The sequence below is a fragment of the Dasypus novemcinctus genome, chromosome 10 (assembly GCF_030445035.2).
Source record: "Dasypus novemcinctus isolate mDasNov1 chromosome 10, mDasNov1.1.hap2, whole genome shotgun sequence".
Classification (NCBI taxonomy): Eukaryota; Metazoa; Chordata; class Mammalia; order Cingulata; family Dasypodidae; genus Dasypus; species Dasypus novemcinctus.
In genome coordinates this window covers 10,072,045-10,090,027 of record NC_080682.1, presented here as the reverse complement: position 1 = coordinate 10,090,027, position 17,983 = coordinate 10,072,045, and the positions used below count along the sequence as shown (strand labels likewise).

General features: G+C 58.2%; 1 protein-coding gene across 1 annotated transcript in view; it reads right to left on the bottom strand.

The window, feature by feature from the left end:
• The window catches only part of NRXN2 (neurexin 2), a 101,880-nt gene that overhangs the window by 20,129 nt on the left and 63,768 nt on the right, over positions 1-17,983 (bottom strand). Inside the window, 2 exon segments of the mRNA XM_058305233.2 lie at positions 4,121-4,292; positions 9,219-9,400. Of these exon segments, the coding sequence (XP_058161216.1) occupies positions 4,121-4,292; positions 9,219-9,400 (354 nt within the window).

Here is a 17,983-nt window from a genome sequence, read left to right as displayed (position 1 = left end):
AAGTTAGGAGATGGGAGGCCTCAGAGGCCCAGCTGGTTACTGAGTTTAGAGGGCGGTTTAGAAGTGGGAGGGATGGGTTAAGCGGGGTTTATGCGGCATTTAGGTGGGGAGGGGGGTGTCACCAGCACACATTTAACAGTGAGATTTAAACCTCTTCTCCCAGCCGTTTCAAGTCTTTACCCTCCAGCACACTCCCAGCTTCCCCTGCTTCCCCCCCCCCCCTCATCACACCACATCCCAGACCCAACACCATTTTCTCTGAATCACCCTTCTGGCTCCCCACCCCACCCCTACACCTCCTCCCTTCTTGGAGGGGCCCCAGCTCCCTTTCTACCTGGCTGCCAGGCTACCCAACAGGTGACTGTACCTGCTCACGGCTGAGCAGCCCTCAGAGCTCCCTCTTCTTTTCAGCATTCCCATAGCCCTCTGGGTTCCCTGTCACCTCACCTCCTCTTCCACCACCTCCCCACAGTCACCCCCCTAGCCCTCCTCTGCTCCATCCTCAGCCCGGGCCCACCATACTCTCCTCCCCCAGCTCAACTCCACTTCAAGACCCCAGACTCCTCTCTGCACAGACCCAGGTTCCCCTCTTTCCTTTCTGCCCTCAGGACCCAGCCCCTGCTCCCTGACTTGCTCACCCTACCAGCCCTCCACATCCTCTCTCCTTCAGCCTCCTCACCCTTTCAAATGCTAGCCCCACCCATCTTCTCAATCCTCAGCTGCCCATCTGGACACCCACCTGTTCCTCTTCCACTCTCCACTCTCCAGTCCTTGGGTAGGGAGGATGTGTGTGCGTGTGTGTGCATGTGCATGTGTGCATGTGTGTGCATGTGCCTGTGCAGAAAGGAGCTTGTTGGTTGGCCTGGGAGGATCTGTGTCCCTTTCTGTGTCCATGGGCCATGGGTAACCCCAATGTGCAGCAGGATGATCTCCACTGGGAATCTGGACATGATTCCCATTTAAACCACCCACACTGTGCTGGTGCAGGTGGACAGCGCCTCTGACCTGAAAGACTATCTGCAGCTGCACATTGCAAGCTCCCCAGTCCACCCTCGACCTCATGCCTGACCCCAAGCCACTCAGTCCCCTCACTGCCATGGGGCCATCACCTCAAATCCTTCCTTCATACAGAGCTCTTGGGACCTCTGTTCTCTGCTTCCTGGAGTTTCCTACTTAGTAGTTCTGCTTCTGGGACCTGCCCCGCTCTATTATGGAGACCCCCAGAGCCATTCCACCTGCCCAAGGATAGCTGGGCTCAGGTCTCCTGCGTGCACCCCCTGTGAGTGTGCACTTTGCATATTCACCTCTGCATGGACCATGCCCCCTTAGGTGTTTATGAGGCAATGAGACCCTGACACCCCTACGGATTCGGGACCCTCATGTTTAAACTGAAATTGATCGTCCAGTGGTTTGTTCGCTCAATAAACGTCTCCCAAGTGTCTGCTCTGCATCTGAAGCTGGGCACAGGGGAAGCTCCTTGTCCACAAGGGGTCCCCATCCAGTGGGGGAGGGTGGCAAGTGATCGGTGGTGTTATAAGTTCTGTTAGAGGTAACGCAGAGCACCCAATCCTAGGGCACAGGGTGGGAGGGGTCCAAAGAGACCCCGGAGGAGCAGTGAACCAGCCAGATGGGAGTCAAGCACAGAAGAGGAGGAAGGGGGAGCACATGGGCAGAGGCACAGAGGCAGGAGGGTAGGAGGCACCCAGGGCACCCTGTGCATTGGGATAGTCGTGTTTGTGTGCCTGTGTGTGTGTGTCCTGAGAGGAAGGGAAGAGTATACATCTGCCTCATCAGTGGAGGCTGAGTATGTAACAATTCCAACAAAGTCTCTATGGATTGAGTCCTCCACTATACCATAATGTTCTAGCACCTTCCTTGCACTGTTTCATGAAATCCTCATATCTTCCCCATCCTTCTATCTTCTAGAGATGGAAACTGAGGTGCGGAGAGGCTAGACAACTCGTCCAAGGTCACACAGCTCACCAGTAATAGATCCAGGATCAAAACCCCAGTCCGGCTGACCAGGGATCCCTGAGCTATGTCTCCCTAAGACTCTCTGGGCCCAGGCACACAGCTAAGCTGGCCTGCTGGTGTTGCTCAGGATATAACTCACCTAACAGTGCACACAGGCAGCCACCAGCTCTTCAGGCTACTCTACTTTGTGTGTGGGGGTGGGGGGTGGGGGGGTGGGGACAGGGACCTAGAAGATTGTCAGGGGTCCCTGAGCAGAAGAGAACAGCCATGACCCACCCATCCCAGCCTGGCACCTAGCCAGCAGGGCTCCAAGGCCTGGCTTGACATGGTGAGGCCTTCATGCCCCTACAGCCCAGCCCTGACCAGCACATGCTGATTCATCATGCCACCAAGGAGGTCCTGGGGTATGTGTATTTAAGAGAGAAGCCTGATACCCACAGGCTATTCACACCCACACAGACTAGTCTGCCCATGTCAGCAGATGTGTGGATGTGTGTGACTGCAGGGAGGCAGTTGTGTGTCTGAGTGACCCTGCACAGACCCCAGGCCTTGGTGCTCACTGGCATCCCTCTGCAGGCTGGTTTTGTATGTGTCTGTCTGTCTGACCACATGATTATCTGCAGTCCTCTGTGTGCAGGGTTGGCCAACGTGTATTTCAGCCTCTGTGTTTCTTAGAGGCCACGTGGGTCTCTTTTCTCTGGAGCTGCCTGGGAATGCTTGGGTACCCGTATAGTTGTAAGCAGTGTCCTGGCATCTTTCTTCCAGCATCAATGGGCCCATGAGGGTTTGCACACCCTTCACTGTCCTTCTGCCCACACCCCTGTGGGTTAGCAGAGGCATCTTCTCTGCCTCCTGCTCGGCCTAGGAGACACAGAGGCTGCAGATGCTCTCTTTGCTTCTCAGCCGACCCTTGTGAGACTGCAGTATGGCTCGGCCTGTACCTCAGCATCTGTTTCTGCAATTCTTCCCTGCAGTGCTTCTGTCTATCCCCGACCCCCACCTTTATCTCCCAGGCTGAGCTCTCTTCCTCTCCCTTCTAAGGCTTTGTCCACCTCTTCTTTCCCTGGCTGGGTCTGTATGTCAGCAGCTCCATCTACCTTTCTGCATCTCTCCTGGAGCTGCCTCTGTCTTTGCATATGCATCAGGAACTATTTTCATGTCTCCCTGTCGCTCACCCTCTGCTTTCCTCTCTCTGGACTCTACCTCTCCTCTGCCTCCTCACTTCCACCATGTCCTCATCCCCATTCCTCCTCTGTGCTCTGCCCCCGACCACCGCAGATGTCACGCTTTGAAATGGGTCTGAGACACAGAGAGCAGACAACCGGGGTGAGGGGGGGAAAGGGAGAGAAATAAATAAAAATAAATAAATCTTAAAAAAAAAAAAGAAAGAAAGAAATGGGTCTGTCTGCATTGCCCTGGACTCCCCACCTGACTGTGTCCCAGGGCCACTTCTGTCTCCCAGGGCCGAGCACAGACTTCTCAGGAGGTGGCCAGTGGAGTTTGTTAAGTGCATGTGACCCTATTTTTCACTCTTGTGTCATTTGTCTCTCCCTTTCACCATGTCCCTTATTCCCTGAGACACTGAATCCCTTTTCTCGGGGTCTCCTTGGCTACATCTCTGCCTTTATCTCAATCTTCTAACATGGGTTTTTGACGTGCTCTTTTTAAAAGACGTTGGTCGTTTTGCTCTGCTCCTGAGAACAGCACAGCCTCTTTGCCAAGATAGCTCTTGTGTTACCTCTGCAGTTTCTGCATCTGCCTCCGGGTTTCGGCCTGGGCCGTATTTCTCAATCACCCTTTCATCAATAGCTGTCAGATTGTCACCACCCCTCCTTCCTCCTCTTCTCTTCTCCCTCCCTCGCTATACCCTGGTCCCTCTCAGTTCTCCGGTCTGACCCCCGCCCTGCAATTCCCGACCTTTCTCTCCAGCGGCGGGGACCCCGCTCCCGCCCCCCCCCCCCCGCCCCCCTGCCCTGCCCTGCCCTGCCCTGCCCTGCCCTGCCCTGCCCTGCCCCGCCCCGCCCCTACAAGCTTGGCCCGTAGCCCCGCCCCTCCCGCTGCCGGAAGCTCTCCTCTTAGCCCCGCCCCAGCCCGGGCTGCGCTCTGCCGCGCCCACCGCGCATCCTGCGCTGCCCAGCGCGCCTACCTGCCGGGTACCGCTCGTTGACCGGCCAGCTGTCCACCTGCAGGGTGGCGTTGCCGCCGCTTCGAGTGAAGCGCACCACGTGGTACTTGCCGTCGCTCACGATGGCGTTGGGCTCGTCGATTGTAATATCGTCTGTGCCTACGTTAAAGATCACCCCCACGGTGCCCTGGTCCTGGGGACAGGGAGGTAGACGTCAGCGACCAGGAGGGAGCTGCCACTCACCTGCAGGCCACCAGTCACGCCTTCCAGGACACCACCTGGGACTCCCGCCCGGCTCCGCAGCCCTTGGCCGCTGTCTCACGCACCTCTCCCTGTACTGGAACCTCTCAACCGCCCAACAAGGTGGCAGGCCCGGGCTTACCCCCCACCCCCATATGCAAACAAGAGATTCATCTGAGGCTTGCCTTAGGGGAAGCCACGGTAGCGGGTGCATAGTCTGGACCCGGAGCCCTTTGCACACACCACACCTGTCTTTTGCCTTTTGGTTCGCCCAGAATATTCACACCTATTTACATAGCGCCTACTCTGGGCAAAGACCACTGAGCCAAGTGCCAGACAGAGACGACCAAGACCAAGCTGGAGATCCGCCCAGGAAGGAGCAGAGGATGGCCGAGGCCTCCCTCTGGCATGACCAACAGAGAAGGCAGCCTGGTGCTGAGAAAGGCCTGACCACCCCTACCTCCACTCCATATCCCCGCCCCAAGCCCCCCTCCTGCAAGCTCAGCCCTGCTTCCCCATGCTCAGCCCCCTATCCCTCCTTTGCAAGCTCAGCCTCCTCTCCCCTCCCCTCCCCTGCATGCTCAGCCCCCCCTTCCCTCCCCTGCATGCTCAGCCCCCCTTCCCTCCCCAGCATGCTCAGCCCCCCCTTCCCTCCCCTGCATGCTCAGCCTCCCCTTCCCTCCCCTGCAAGCTCAGCCTCCCCTCCCCTACATGCTCAACCTCTCCTCCCCTCCCCTGCATTCTCAGCCTCCCCTCCCTTCCCCTGCAAACTCAGCCTCCCCTCCCTGCCTGCTCAGCACCAGGGCACCAGCCTGCCTCTCCTGGCCGCCTGTCAGGCCTGCGGTAGGCCAGGATCTGAGTGTGGGTGTGGCCCCTCTGCAGGCAGCAGGGCAGAACTCTGCTGTATTTGGAGGTGACATGCATGGGGAGGGACCAGGGGAAAACTATGTTGGATTTACTAAGGAAAGTTGAGTATGGAGGGTTAGGGGTACAGAATGGGGCTGATGTGCCAGGAGCCAAGGGATGGGCAGAGGACAAATGAGGACTGGGGCCTAGAGAAGCAGAACAAGAGTCTATGTGGCCTCTGGAACCCAGGCTCCAGGCTCTGGAGAGGAGACCCTGCAAGTATAATCCTTCCATGTAAGCAGAGGTCACCCAGAATCCAGCCCAGGCAGACTTCCACGGATGATACTGGAGGGAGAGGGAGAGCATCACTGAACCCCTAAATGGGCCGGGCCCATGCATGTACATGATCTCATTCAGCCCCCACAGCAACGCTCTGGGGAAGCCAATAACACCCCCAATTTTATCCAGGAGAGAAGTGAGGCTCAGAGAGGTTAAGGAACATTTTTAAATCTCACAACTCATAAGATGGGAAATCCAGATTTGAACCCCACCTGACTCCCAAACCAGAGTCTCTCCACCACTGCCCATGAGACTGGGCAAAAGCTGACTCTCAGAACTTGGTGGAGGGGGGTATGTAATCCAAGAGGCCACTACTGCCAGCCTCTCCCTTTCTCCACCAAGGGGGGCCTAAAGAAGTCAGGGAAGGACCACTGGGCTCTGAAGCTGAACCCCTTCTATTCCCCTTGCCCTTCCCATTCCCAGTGGCACTCCCTCTTCCCTAGACCCCTGCTCCCACACAGGACAGGCACTCACACAGGCTCGCCCAGCATCTCTGGGGCACACAGCCGCAGCGACCCAGCCCATCACAGAAACAAATCAACGCCTGGGGTCTTCCTGAAAGACCAGAGGAACCATTCCTGTGCCACCTTCTGCAGCCAATGGAGCCAAGAGGCTGGTAGCACTGGGGATGCAGGCTGGCCTGCCTCGCAGATCTGACTTTTGCTGACCGAAGTGGGGTTTTGAGGAGAGAGTTGGGGGGCAGACTGCAGAGCTTTGGCTCACTTAGAGAACCACCCCATCTCTTCCTCCCTTGTGGTCCACTTGTCCCCCTAAAAGAACCTGGAAGAGGAAGTAAATGCATTCTTTGTTTCTTCTTCTCAGATGCAGTCAAGAAGGGAAACTGAGGCTGGGCTTGCCTCACAAAGAATATTGGCCAGCCCCACCCATCTGCCAGACATAGACTGAGCACATCCCCAGGGAGATGGGCTCGTGTCTGCTGCCTCCAGGTGGCAGGGGAAGAACGACTCCTGCGTGTCACTGCCATTAGTAATAATATCCCCCAGAATGGCATCAGCCCCTTGGACAGCCAGGCAGCACTGGTGGCCAGGAGCTGACACAATCTGGGAGAAGGGCCGGCAGAGGGCCAGGTGGGCTGGGGAGCTGGGAGGCAGGACACCTGAGTTTGCTAGGAGGCAGCAGTGCCATGCACTCCGGGGGAGAAGGCAGCTCCCCAGAGCCGCTCCCGACGTGAAGTCAGTTGTCACTTCTGCTAAAGTCATTAATTCCTAATTCCCCAATTACCTCATTAGGCGGCGGTGGGGAGAACGCGGCCGCTCCTACAGCAAATAATTATGGGAGTCAAAATTAATTTGGCAAAGTGGAGCGACGCTTTATTAGAAACGTCAAATTGCTTTTCTCTTATTTTGCTGCCGCCTCCCCATTTTCTGAGAGGCTGCTAATGACGCTGTGGTGGGAGCTGATGTGTCACCAGGGGAGGAGGGGGTGCAGGGGCTGCCCCCACAGGGCTCCAGCCCATCTGGCGCTTGGCTCTCCCCTCCAAGCTGGCCTCTCATGACTCCCCCCACTTCCTACAGAGCCCCCTGGACTTGCCAGTCTCCCCCCATCCTAGGGCCAGGCCTCCACTCTCCCTACCCTCTGCAGCACCCAGGCACCAGGACTTGTACCTCCATAACCTGCACACAGCAGGGCCTGGGAGCCTGCTTCCTGCATCCAGAGCCCCCTACCCCCTCTCAGCACCAGGGAACCCAGATCCCTAAACCAAGAGGCACAGAAACACAGCAGTTGTCAAACCAGTAGACACACAACACACACAGATACTGTCCGGTGGATTGTCACAGCCAACCCTAAGGTTAGTGAATGCTAAATGGGTGATTCCCTCCAGCTGGTAGGTCCCCAAGTGCCTGACACCAGGGCCTCACTTGATGCTCCCAGCACCCCTATGAAGTCCGTTCTACTATGTCACTACATAGACGAGGAAATGGAGACTCAGAGAGATAGGGTGACTTGCCCAAGGGCAGACCAAGGAAGTGGAAGAGCTGGAGTTCAGACCCAGGCTATCTGCTCCAGGCCATGCTTAGCCTCCCCTAACTGTGGACAGAGGATACCCTGTCACACAGAGCAAGGTGAGTGACCCAAAAGCACACTCCACTTCACATGGAAATGAAAATAGAGATGCTCAGAGACCAAGAGACACAGTCTCTCTCCCACAGTCATGGCCACCACTGGGCTCCCAGTGCCATACACGTGGTCCTAGATGCTGGGCACAGCCCATGTTCTGTCACAGGCCACCACTCACAGTTACAGACCCTGTCTGTCTTGCTCACACAGGCATGGAGCTTCCAGGCCTCCCCTCCAGCAGCAGGCTATACTCTTCACCCCACGGCCCTTTCTTACATGCTTCCCTGCCTGGCCTCCACCAGCCAGCATCCATCAGCTGCCAGTTCAACTCCAGCTCTGTTCTTTTTTTTTTTTTCCTTTTTCTTTTTTTCTGAATTCCTAGGGTTTCCTAAAGACTAAGCTGCTCTCTGGACCCACAAACATGTCCTACCCAAAATTAGGCCCCAAAATGTGCCTCCTCACACATCCCACTCCCTGCTGGGGGAGGGGATGCAAACTGGGCTGCTGAGAAGCTGCTGCATGAGGATGGGCCAGCAGCCATGTTCCCATCCCAAGAGATGTGAGGGGAAAGGCCAGCACCCAGGCCCACCACCCTTTCCTGGACTGCTTCTCTCCCCTTCAAGATCAGTCCTGCCTAACACCCAGGGGCCCCCACCTGAACCTTCCCAGCACCCAGAGCCTGGCCAGCCTGCTCAACCAGGAAAGGAAGTGGCTGTTGGGGGCTGGCAATGGGGCAGTGGAGTCTGAGGTCAGACAGCAGGGAGGTGAAGGGGAGAAGCCAAGACCAGAGGTGAAATCAGGCAGGCCAGAGGTCACAGGGAAGCAGATGGGGCAGGACCAGAGAGGGGAAAGTGGCCAGGGATGAGAAAGGGCCAACTGGAGGCTAGAGTTAGGAGCAGAAGGCATGGCAGGAGGTCCAGAGGGAGGCTCTGTGAAGGAAGAGGGGTCAAGGAGGAAAGCAGGCATGGTTGCGCCAAGCCCACAGTGAGGAGATAGGCAGAGAAAGGACAAAAGCAGAGCTGGGTAGGATCAGAGGTGGGGGTGGAATGAGTTGGAGATCAGAATGGGCGTATGGGGCCAGGCCCAGAAGCCAGCAAGCAGTTAGCATGGCCAGAGAAGCTATAGGGGAGGCAGGGCTGGGGGGCTCAAGGTCACCAGGAGAGACCAAAACAGAGCAGGGGCAGGATCTGAAGGCAGAGTGGGCTGTTCTGGGGCAGAGAAGATGCTAAGGACAGAGTGGGTGGCCCCAGGAGGTCCAGATGTGAACGGGTGGTAGCTTAGGGGCAGTCACCAACAGTGGGGACATTTCTGGCAGCTGCATGAGAATGACCCAAGAGGCTCTCAACTGGACTACATTTTGGGAAGGTCAGAAGACACAGATGGTCTCAGGGAGTGAGGTCATTCAGGGCAGTTGGGATGGCTCTGGGAGTCTCTGTAACAGAGGGGAGCAGGTCCTAGAGGCAGAACTACTGAGTAGGAAACTCTAGGAAACAGAGAACAGAGGTCCTGAGAACTCTGCATGAGGGAAGGATTTGAGGTGATGGCCCCATGGCAGTGAAGGGACTGAGTGAACTGGGGTCAGGGAGGGGTCGAGGGTGGGGGCCCGGGGCCTTACAATGTGCAGCTGCAGATAGTCTCCGAGGCCAGAGGCGCTGTCTACCCGCACCAGCACGGCACTCCGCTGGTGGGTGCTGAAGCCCACGGCCAGGCGGTCCATCCTCGTGCTGGGCCGGTCATTGGGGGGCCACGTGTAGGTGATGAGTGCGCCCCCCTTCCCAAAGATGTATGTGGTCCCAGCTGCAAAGAGAGGAGAGAGGAGACATCAGGAGGGCAAGACCAGCAGGTCCTTGGGGTTGTGGCCAGGGTGCTTGGGTGCCAGGTTTAAGGTGTGACCCCCACAGCAGCCACTAGGCCTGCAACCCTGGAGAGCAATTGGCAGGCGGGTGCCTGGGTGAGAGCCTGCTCATGCAGACAGATGTAGCTGCCTCATCAAGAATTCTAGCTTTAATTACAGCAGAACAGAGAGGTAACAGAGTGACACAGAGAGAGCCCAGAGGCTGCAAGGAGACTGAAAAGACGGGAGTGCTGTGGGCAGGAAGGACCCAGGGGGCCTGATTCTGACCAGCTTGACTTCTAGGGCTGGCAGAGGTGACAGATTCAAGGCATGTGCTTCTTTGGGGTCAGAGTCAAACAGGCACCAAGAAAAAAGGAGCCCCGGGCGATGGCGGGAAGATGAGCAGGGGCTGTGTTCAGCTCTGACTCATAGCCCACAGGCTGGCACCCCTCCAACATCTGCACACCGTGCCCGCCCCCCGCCCCCCAGTCCCCTTCCAAGCCCCTGGAAATCCTCCTGGTCCCGGATTGCCCAGGGCTCCCTGCTTCCACCCCCAACCAGGGGGCTACTCCACAAGACTCTGAGGCCGAGTCCGAAAGCAGGGTCCTGGAGCCCTGCCCAGGAAGGAAGGGACAGACATTGGGGGGGGGGGGGCAGGGTAGAGAGAGATTGACAGCCAGAGGAGGAATGAGGCAGAGAGACAGATGGACAGATAGGGACAGAGGGGTGTAGGTGAGAGAAAGCAGGAGAGTGGGAGCCAAAGATGAAGGCTCCCTCTCCCCACCCTCCCCCACCCCACCCTCTCCCCCCCTTCTCCTCGCCATCCGGCTGCTGCCGGGGGCGGGTGTGAGGTCCCTAACGATCTCAGCCCCAAAATAAACCCCATTAGTCGCCATGTTCCCTCCTGCGGCTGACTGAGCTCCCTGGGGATGGGGGGCTGGTCACCCAGTTTCCAGGAAGGGAGCCTTGTCTGGGAGGCCTAGAGAACCGAGATTCTGGGGCCTACAGAGAAAGAAAGGAAGACAACTATCTGGCGTTCTTTAGAACATAAATGGAGCAGATGAGATTCATAAAATGTTTAATTAAATAATTAGCCACTAATGACTCCTCTCAAAGCACTTCTGGAAAGGAGAGGGGTTTGAGGGTGAGCTTATCCAGAGAAACAGCCCAGAGCAGGAGGGGAGGAAGGTGAGGCCTTGCTGGTGGGAAAGTCCCGGAGTGGGTCAGGAGCCCAGGGTAGGGAGCTGGGAGCTTGGCGGCAGAAGCAAGTCATGACAGGGCCAGGTCCCCTCAAGCACTTAGGGGTCTCTTGCCTCAAAGACTCAGGAGTCCCCTGGTAGTTCAGACAATCAGGACTAAGGGAGTCCTGAGTGCCTTGGAGGAGGTGCCATCTGCAGGCCCCAGGGAGGCGCTGAGGAGAGATGGGAAGGCTGGACTGGGTCCCAGGAGATGCTGAGGTGGGTGGGATTGGGGCTGTGGACCCCAGAGGGACTTGCCACCAGTGCCTCCATCTCCCCGGCAGGGCCAGCGAGAGAAAGAGGAGCCCCCAGGAAGCAGGTCAAGAGGGAAAGAACCACCTCAAAATCTGAGAACTGACATTTCTCCACAGCCCGTGGCTGGAAGGCATGCCCCACAAGACAGAGGGAACCTGGCTCTGCCCGCTCTGGGCCCAGAGGTCCTCTCCCTGGGGACCCCAGAGCCCAGTGGCTGGGGGCAGGGTGCACCATTGAGGGCCCCACCCCCGCGCAGTGCAGGTCACCTGCCTGGAAAGGGCAGGCCTCCACTTTAACAGTCTCTTCACTCCCAACACTGCAGCACTCTGGAAAACCGGCTGTTTCCATGGTTACCGTAATACCCAGGGTCTTCCCTTCCCCCTCCACTCACAAGCTGCATGTCCAAATTTGGGATTTGGGGAGGGCTAGGGGAACTGAGTTACTGACTTCCTCCAAGCACACCCCTTTCCGTGCCTCCCCTGACCAGAGGCTGCTGCCTCTTCACCCCCTGATTCCAGTGCCCCCCAGTTGGAGGTGCGGTTTGATCGACCCTCAGAGCAGTGAAAGGAAACCCTCTGCCCTGAAGCCTCTCCCTAGACCTCCCAGATCGGATGGGAAAGAAGGCCCTTTCTCCCTTCCCCACCCCAGGAGCCTAGATGGAGCCTAGTGGGAGCCTTGACGGCACAGCCTCCTGGAGGGAGCCCTGTTCCTTCCTGAGAAGGCTGGTAGACACATCCTGAGCCGACCTTGTGTGCCCTGCAGCACTCACCAGGTGACTGCACACCCAGACCCCACACCCACATGGGAGACGCACCAGGCCGCACATCAAGAGCCAGAGGGGCGAGGCAGACCCCCAGGTTGGGGGCGCCAGGCAGACGAAAGCCCGGCAAAAGCACACAAAGGCAGGCCCCCACAGGCAGGCGCGCGCTCAGGGCGCAAGGACAGCGGCTGGCACCGCGGAACAGGGACAGGCGCGCGCGCACACGCCTACCCCCAGGTGCATGGTGCACACGCCACCCACCAGCCGCCCCGCTCCCCAACCCTGGCCCTGCTCGGTGGGGCCTCCCCTGGGATTTATTACCCAGCTGTTCTCACACTGCAGCCAGTTTATTAGGCTGGGGCGGACCTGTTAAAGCCTAAGGGCGTTTATTACACTGTGGGGGGATCAAGCTGGAGAGACACTTCCTGGGCAGAAGAGGTGAAGGATGAATGGTTTATTGGACTGGGGCGGCAGTAATTACCCTGGGGAGACATTTCTCTCCCCAGCAGAACCACTCCTGCCCGGGGCACAGAGGGCTCTGGGAGGGGAGGATGGGGGGTGGCGGAGGCATGGCTTCCCCCAGGACCTGCCATACTATGGAGGTGCCTGTCACCCAGATGAGCTGCTCACTGCTCAGACCACCAGAGTTCCCTGGGGAAGCCTGCACTGGCCCTCTAATGAGGCATGGGGTCCAGGCACCACACCAATCTAGAACCTCTGAAAGGCTCCAGTAAAGGTACCAAGACAAGAGAAGATGGGCCAGGAGTGGTCTAAACCAATTGTTAACCTCTCTAGGAAAACCCTTGTGAGCTAAATTGTGCATAACATTTCAGGGAGCATGCACAGCCCTGCAGCCCCAGGTAGACCCAACATGCCACAGGCCCAGGCGTGCACCACCCAAAGCTCAGGGTTAGCAATTTCTGCCCACGCCGTCCCCTCAATGCTTCCTAGACCCAGAAATTCACTGATCCAGTAAAATGCCCTAAATGATTAAGAATCTTCCATCCAGTCCACACATCTGCATTCCAGAAAAAAAAGCAACCAGCCGTTAATAATGGTCACCTAAGCCAGACCCCTACATCATCCCACATTAAAACAACAGCCATGCAGGGATACTGCCCTGTGTTATAAAACATAGGCAGACCCTCTGCTTGCCCGTGTACCTGCAGAATCCCAAAGTCGTGATAAAATCCTTCTGGTAACTCTAGAATCATGAACAGATAAAATGTCCTGCACAATCCCGAAAAGCCTGGATCCCAGGAGGCCACAGCCCACAACAGCTCTTTGTATATGGACCCTCACAGCCCTGAGGGGAACTCCACCAGTCAAGAGTCCAGGCTCAGTGCTTTCCTGATCTAGAAGCCCAGAACAACATCCCCTCAATTCTTAACCACACACATTCTTGACCATAAACCAGCCAGTCAAAAATCCAGGTTAGCACACCCATATCCAGAATCAAAATAAATGTCGGTCCCCTTTAAATGCTAGAGTGATGAATCCAGAACCCCTAGAAGCTACTGACTCAGAACTGAGCTGAGACTGACCCCTCCCCCACCATTCCTGGCTTAGAGGGTACTAGAAATAAAGGTCGGGGGCCAGAAGGATCCTCAAGGACTCTGAAATGGGAGCTGGGATCAAGGACCAGGAGGGTGTCACCCCCTCAGCCCATTTTTAGGGCCCAGGTGTGCTGGTCCTCCTAGCCCCAGGCTGACATCAGGTGCAGGAGTGTCAGTGGGTGTCTGGCAGGTCGGTAGGGACATTATGTAACAGGAGGGGTTGGGGGATGGAAGGGAAATGGGGAGAAAGAGTAAAAAGAGGGGGAAGAAAGCAAGGAGAAACACAGCAAGAACCCAAGAGAAGGGAAGTGGAGAAGCAGGTGCACGGGGAGGAGAGGCTCCCTCACACTAGGAGAGGTTAGGGACACACTGGGCAGAGAGGAAGCCAAGCCGAGAAAAGTCTCCCACACTGGCCTGGTCCTCCAGGGGACCAAGAGGAGACCCAGGAGAGCCTGTTCTTTCACTACTCCCATGGCTCAGGTGAGCAGAGGAGGCTCAGCCTTGACAGGTGGCCTCCTCCCTACCCTTCTCTTTCCTTTGATCCTCCTCCTTCACCACCTACCCCACCCTTCACGTGTTTCCCCACCCCATCTCCCACCTTTTGTCACTGTCCTGCAACACCCATCATCTCCTCCCCTCCCACCTTGTGCCACTGGGCAGTCATTGGCCCTCTGGGCTCTTTTTCTCCTCCACCCAGCAACAGGGTGGGCATCTCTGAGCAGGCCCAACAGCAACATTCTATAGGTTCTGCCCCCCACCCAATGCTTTTTCCTCCATTTCCTTTTCCTCGCCCCCAGCTCTTCACATCCTTGACTCTAGCGCCTTCACTGAACCTTCCTCTGGCCGTCTGGCTCCCAGGCCTCTCTCCTTCCAATCCGTTTGTTCTCCCTGGCCATCTCCTCTTTCTTTCCCTTCCTCTTTCACCTCTCCTCCCCACCTAGCCATGCCCCTCCCCCAACATGCTTCCCCCTTCCTTTCTCACCCCTGCCTGCCCTCTCCTCATGGTCCAGAAAGACCGTCCTATTGGGCCCCTGTGGGAACAACACTGGGCCTCAGGAGAGCCAGAAGGAGGACAATGAAGGGGAGGAGGAAGGTAAAGAGGGACAGAAAGTTCACTGGGGGGGGGTTACAATCTGGAGCAAAGTGTGGGATGGGAAAGCGGAAGAGAAAAACCTGGAGAGCACTGCATGGAGAGCTGGAACAGAGATTACATGTGGGAAACAATGTTGGGGAAGAGAGATGAAAGGGATGAGGAAGAGAGTTTGAGGGTGCTCCTCCTGGGAACTGGATGAGGCATGTGAAAGGAGAAAAGTGAAGAGAATAAGAAAAGGGCAGAGAGATTGGAGGTGATGTGGGGAAACAAGAACTGGGAAGCAAGGATGGACAGATGTAGAAGAACAATGGGGACACAAAGATGAGTGCAGAAATGGGAGGCAATGAGGAGCAGAGATGGGAAGTGATGAAGATTCAGGCATGAAAGACGGCAAAGGAACAAATATGGGGTAGAAAAATGAGAGGAGATGGTTGGGCAGATGTGGGAGATGATGAGGTACAGAATGGGAGGAAACACAAGGGCAGAGTGAGAACTGATGAAGGTAACAGCGATGATAGATGATGGAAGCATGGAGATGTTCAAGGACCAAGACAGGAGGTGGTGGGGATACTGAGAGGGGAGTACAGAGATGGGGGGTGATGAGAACAGAGAAGAGAAGTCATAAGTGGAGGCAATGGGTCTCTGGGAAGGGGGGTGATAGATGCTCTGAAATGGGATGTGAAGGGGGCCCTGAGATGGGAAGTGATGGGGCTGACATGGGATGAAATGTCATGTGAAGAAGGGCAGATGGGAGTAATGGGCAGTACAGATATTGGAAGTTATGGAGTAAGAGTGATGGGACACGAAGGGGGCAGAGAGAATGGAGGCCAGAGAGGGAAAGGGATGGGTACAGAGAACCTGAGGGATTGAAGACAGGAAATGGTGAGAGGGCTGCGATGACAGGCAATGAGGGGCAGAAATAAGAAGTGGTAGGTTCAGAATGGGAGGTGGTGGGGTCCGGGAGGATAAATGAAGTAGGACTTGCAGTGGAAGGTGAAGAGGGACTGAGAGAAGAGGTGAAAGTAAGTGAGGGGTGACAGAGGCCTGGGATGGGAGATGAAAAGGAGTCTGTGATGGGGATGAAATGAGGACGTATTAGAAGTGACGGGGCTATGGCGATTGAGAGGTGATGGGGGTCAGAGGTGGACATAGGTTAGAGTGGACAGATATGGGGGGGTGGCAGGAGCTGAAGGGAACAATGACGAGAATGGAGTGAGTTGAACGTTTGGGAGGTGATGAAAAGACAATGATGGGTGAAAGCCGGGAAGGTTGTTCAAGGGACAGAGGCAAAATAGAGACAGACAGGAGAAAGATGAGGAGATGGGACATGTCAGAGGCAGAGATGAGAGATGGGACAGAGATGACAGGGAGGCTGTAGGAGGATCAGAGAGAAGAAGATAAAGGGCACAGAGCACAGGGGCCAGCACCTGCAGCCCAGGTGGAGGTTAGACAGATGGAGAAATGATCAGAGGCAGAGAAGTGGGGAAGTGGGAGTTGACAGGATGAAAGGACAGAGCTAGGGAGCCGATAGGAGTGCAGAAATCAGGAAGTGATAACTAGCCAGCAGGAAGGCTGAGGAGGTGAAGGTGAAGTAGGGAATGGAAGCAGTGGAGCCAGAGATGGGGGGATAGAGGGGAGGGGAGTGATGGAGAGAGAGGAGAGGGTGGGGCTATGATGAAGGGAGCCAGAGAAGGGAGGTGAGGGGGTGCGGGGCCGCAAAGCGGGGGGACAGCGACGCGCGCAGGCTGGGGTGCGGCCCGCGTGGGCCAGGGTCGCAAACACGGATGCCCGGGGGGCCTGTCGGCTGGCCGGCGTTGGCGGCGCCACTTACCGTGCCCGCCGCGGGTGAGGAAGGGCATGCGGTTGATGGCGATCGGCACGGTGCCGTGCTTGCTGTGGAAGTGGTGGACGTGGTGGGTGGTGCTGAGGCTGGAGGAGACCCGGGCCCCCTCGGCCGCCCCCAGCAACAGCAGCAGCAGCAGCAGGAGCGGCAGCAGAGGTGGCGGCGGCGGCGGTGGCAGGGGCCCGGCCAGGGCGGGGGGGCGGCGCGGGCACCCCCCCGGCCCGCTTCCCCCCGGGGGGCATTTCGGCCCGGGGGCGGCCGCCTCACAGCCCCATGGCCGGGGGCGGGGACCGGGGGCTGCGCAGCCCCGCGAAGCCCCCCTCCGGCTCCGAGCCTCGGGAGGGGGGTAGGGGTGAAGAGAAGAAGGAAAACCAGAGCCCAAGCCTCGGTCCGGAGCCAACGAAATCAACTGGATCCCGCCGGGGAATCCGGGGTCCGCGAAGCGGCAGCGCCGAGGTCCAGGACGCCTGGGTCCATCGCGAGGAGCTAGGGGTCCCCCCGCATCCTGGGGGGGGTCGCGGCGGCGCAGAGGGCCGTCAGAAACCCGGGGAAGCGCCCGGGGGAGGAGGCATGGTGCCGGGTGGAGAGGGAGGGGAGGGAGGGGAGAGCGGGGAAAATCCTGCGGAAAATCCGGGTCGGGGAGGGGTGGGGGCTCGAGGAGAGAAGGGCGGCCGAGGCCCCGCTCTCCGGCTTTCCGGAGACCGGGGCTGGCCGCGCCGCTGCTGCCCGACGGAGGCCCGGGGAAAGGAGGGAGCGGCCAGGGAGGGGGGGGGTGGGGGAAGAGGGGGGAAGGGAGGCAAATCCGGGAGAGGGGGGATTGGAGGGAGAGGAGAGGAGGGGAGAGGAGAGGAGGGGAGCGGGGCTGAGCAGAGGAAAGGCGCGAGCCTGCGAGATTCCGGCGGAGAGACGGAGGCAGCGGAGTGTTGCTGCAGAGGCTGAGAGGGCTGGAAGGGAGAGGGAGGGAGCTAGGAAGGGAGGGAGGGGAGTGGAGAGCGGAGGGGCGGGGGAGCGCGGGAGGGGGACGGGGCGGAGGGACCGGAGCGGCTCCCGATCTGCGGGCGGCGCTGGGCAGCTCCGCGGCGCGGCACCTGGCTAGCCCGCTCGGCGTCGCCTCTCCGCTGCTCGCGCCCCGCCCCTCCCCCGCGCCCGGGCGCGCGCCCTCCCCCCGCCCCTCCGGAGAAGGGGCCCTGCTGAATAATTGAACAGGACTGAGGCCAGCGAGAGAAGCCGCTCTCCAAATCCGCCCCTCCCTCCCACCTGGCCGGACCCCGCTACTGCTCGCTGGTCACCGCCACCTCTGCGCGCACCCCTCGGAACACACGTGCACGCTGGGAGGTGGACTTGGGCACTGAGACACCCACGTGCCACAGAGGCACCAGGGTGCGCGCACGCACACATGGGCTCCGCGGACACGTATGCACACATGTGCTCCCGGACCCGGGCACACGAAATCACACTCAGCCGGGCCTGTGCACATGCTCACAGCGGCATGCATGCGCGCACACATGCTTGGTCACAGGGATGAATGGCCGATGGCACACAGAACACAGACGCCCCGCAGCACACTCTCCAGACACCGTTGTCCGCTTGCATACAAACAAGCACCCAGAGCCCTGAGAGTACTCAGGGCAAGAACCCCTTCCCCCCCCCCCCCCCCCCCCCCCCCCCGCCTTGGGGTCTGCCCCCCTCTGACTTTTGGAGGCCTCTAGGAAGCACTCATCATGGCCCAAGAGGTAAGTACAGGGAAGCTGCCTTCCCTTCAGATCTCTGGACCCCAGGGGCCATCTCAGAACCGGCAGCA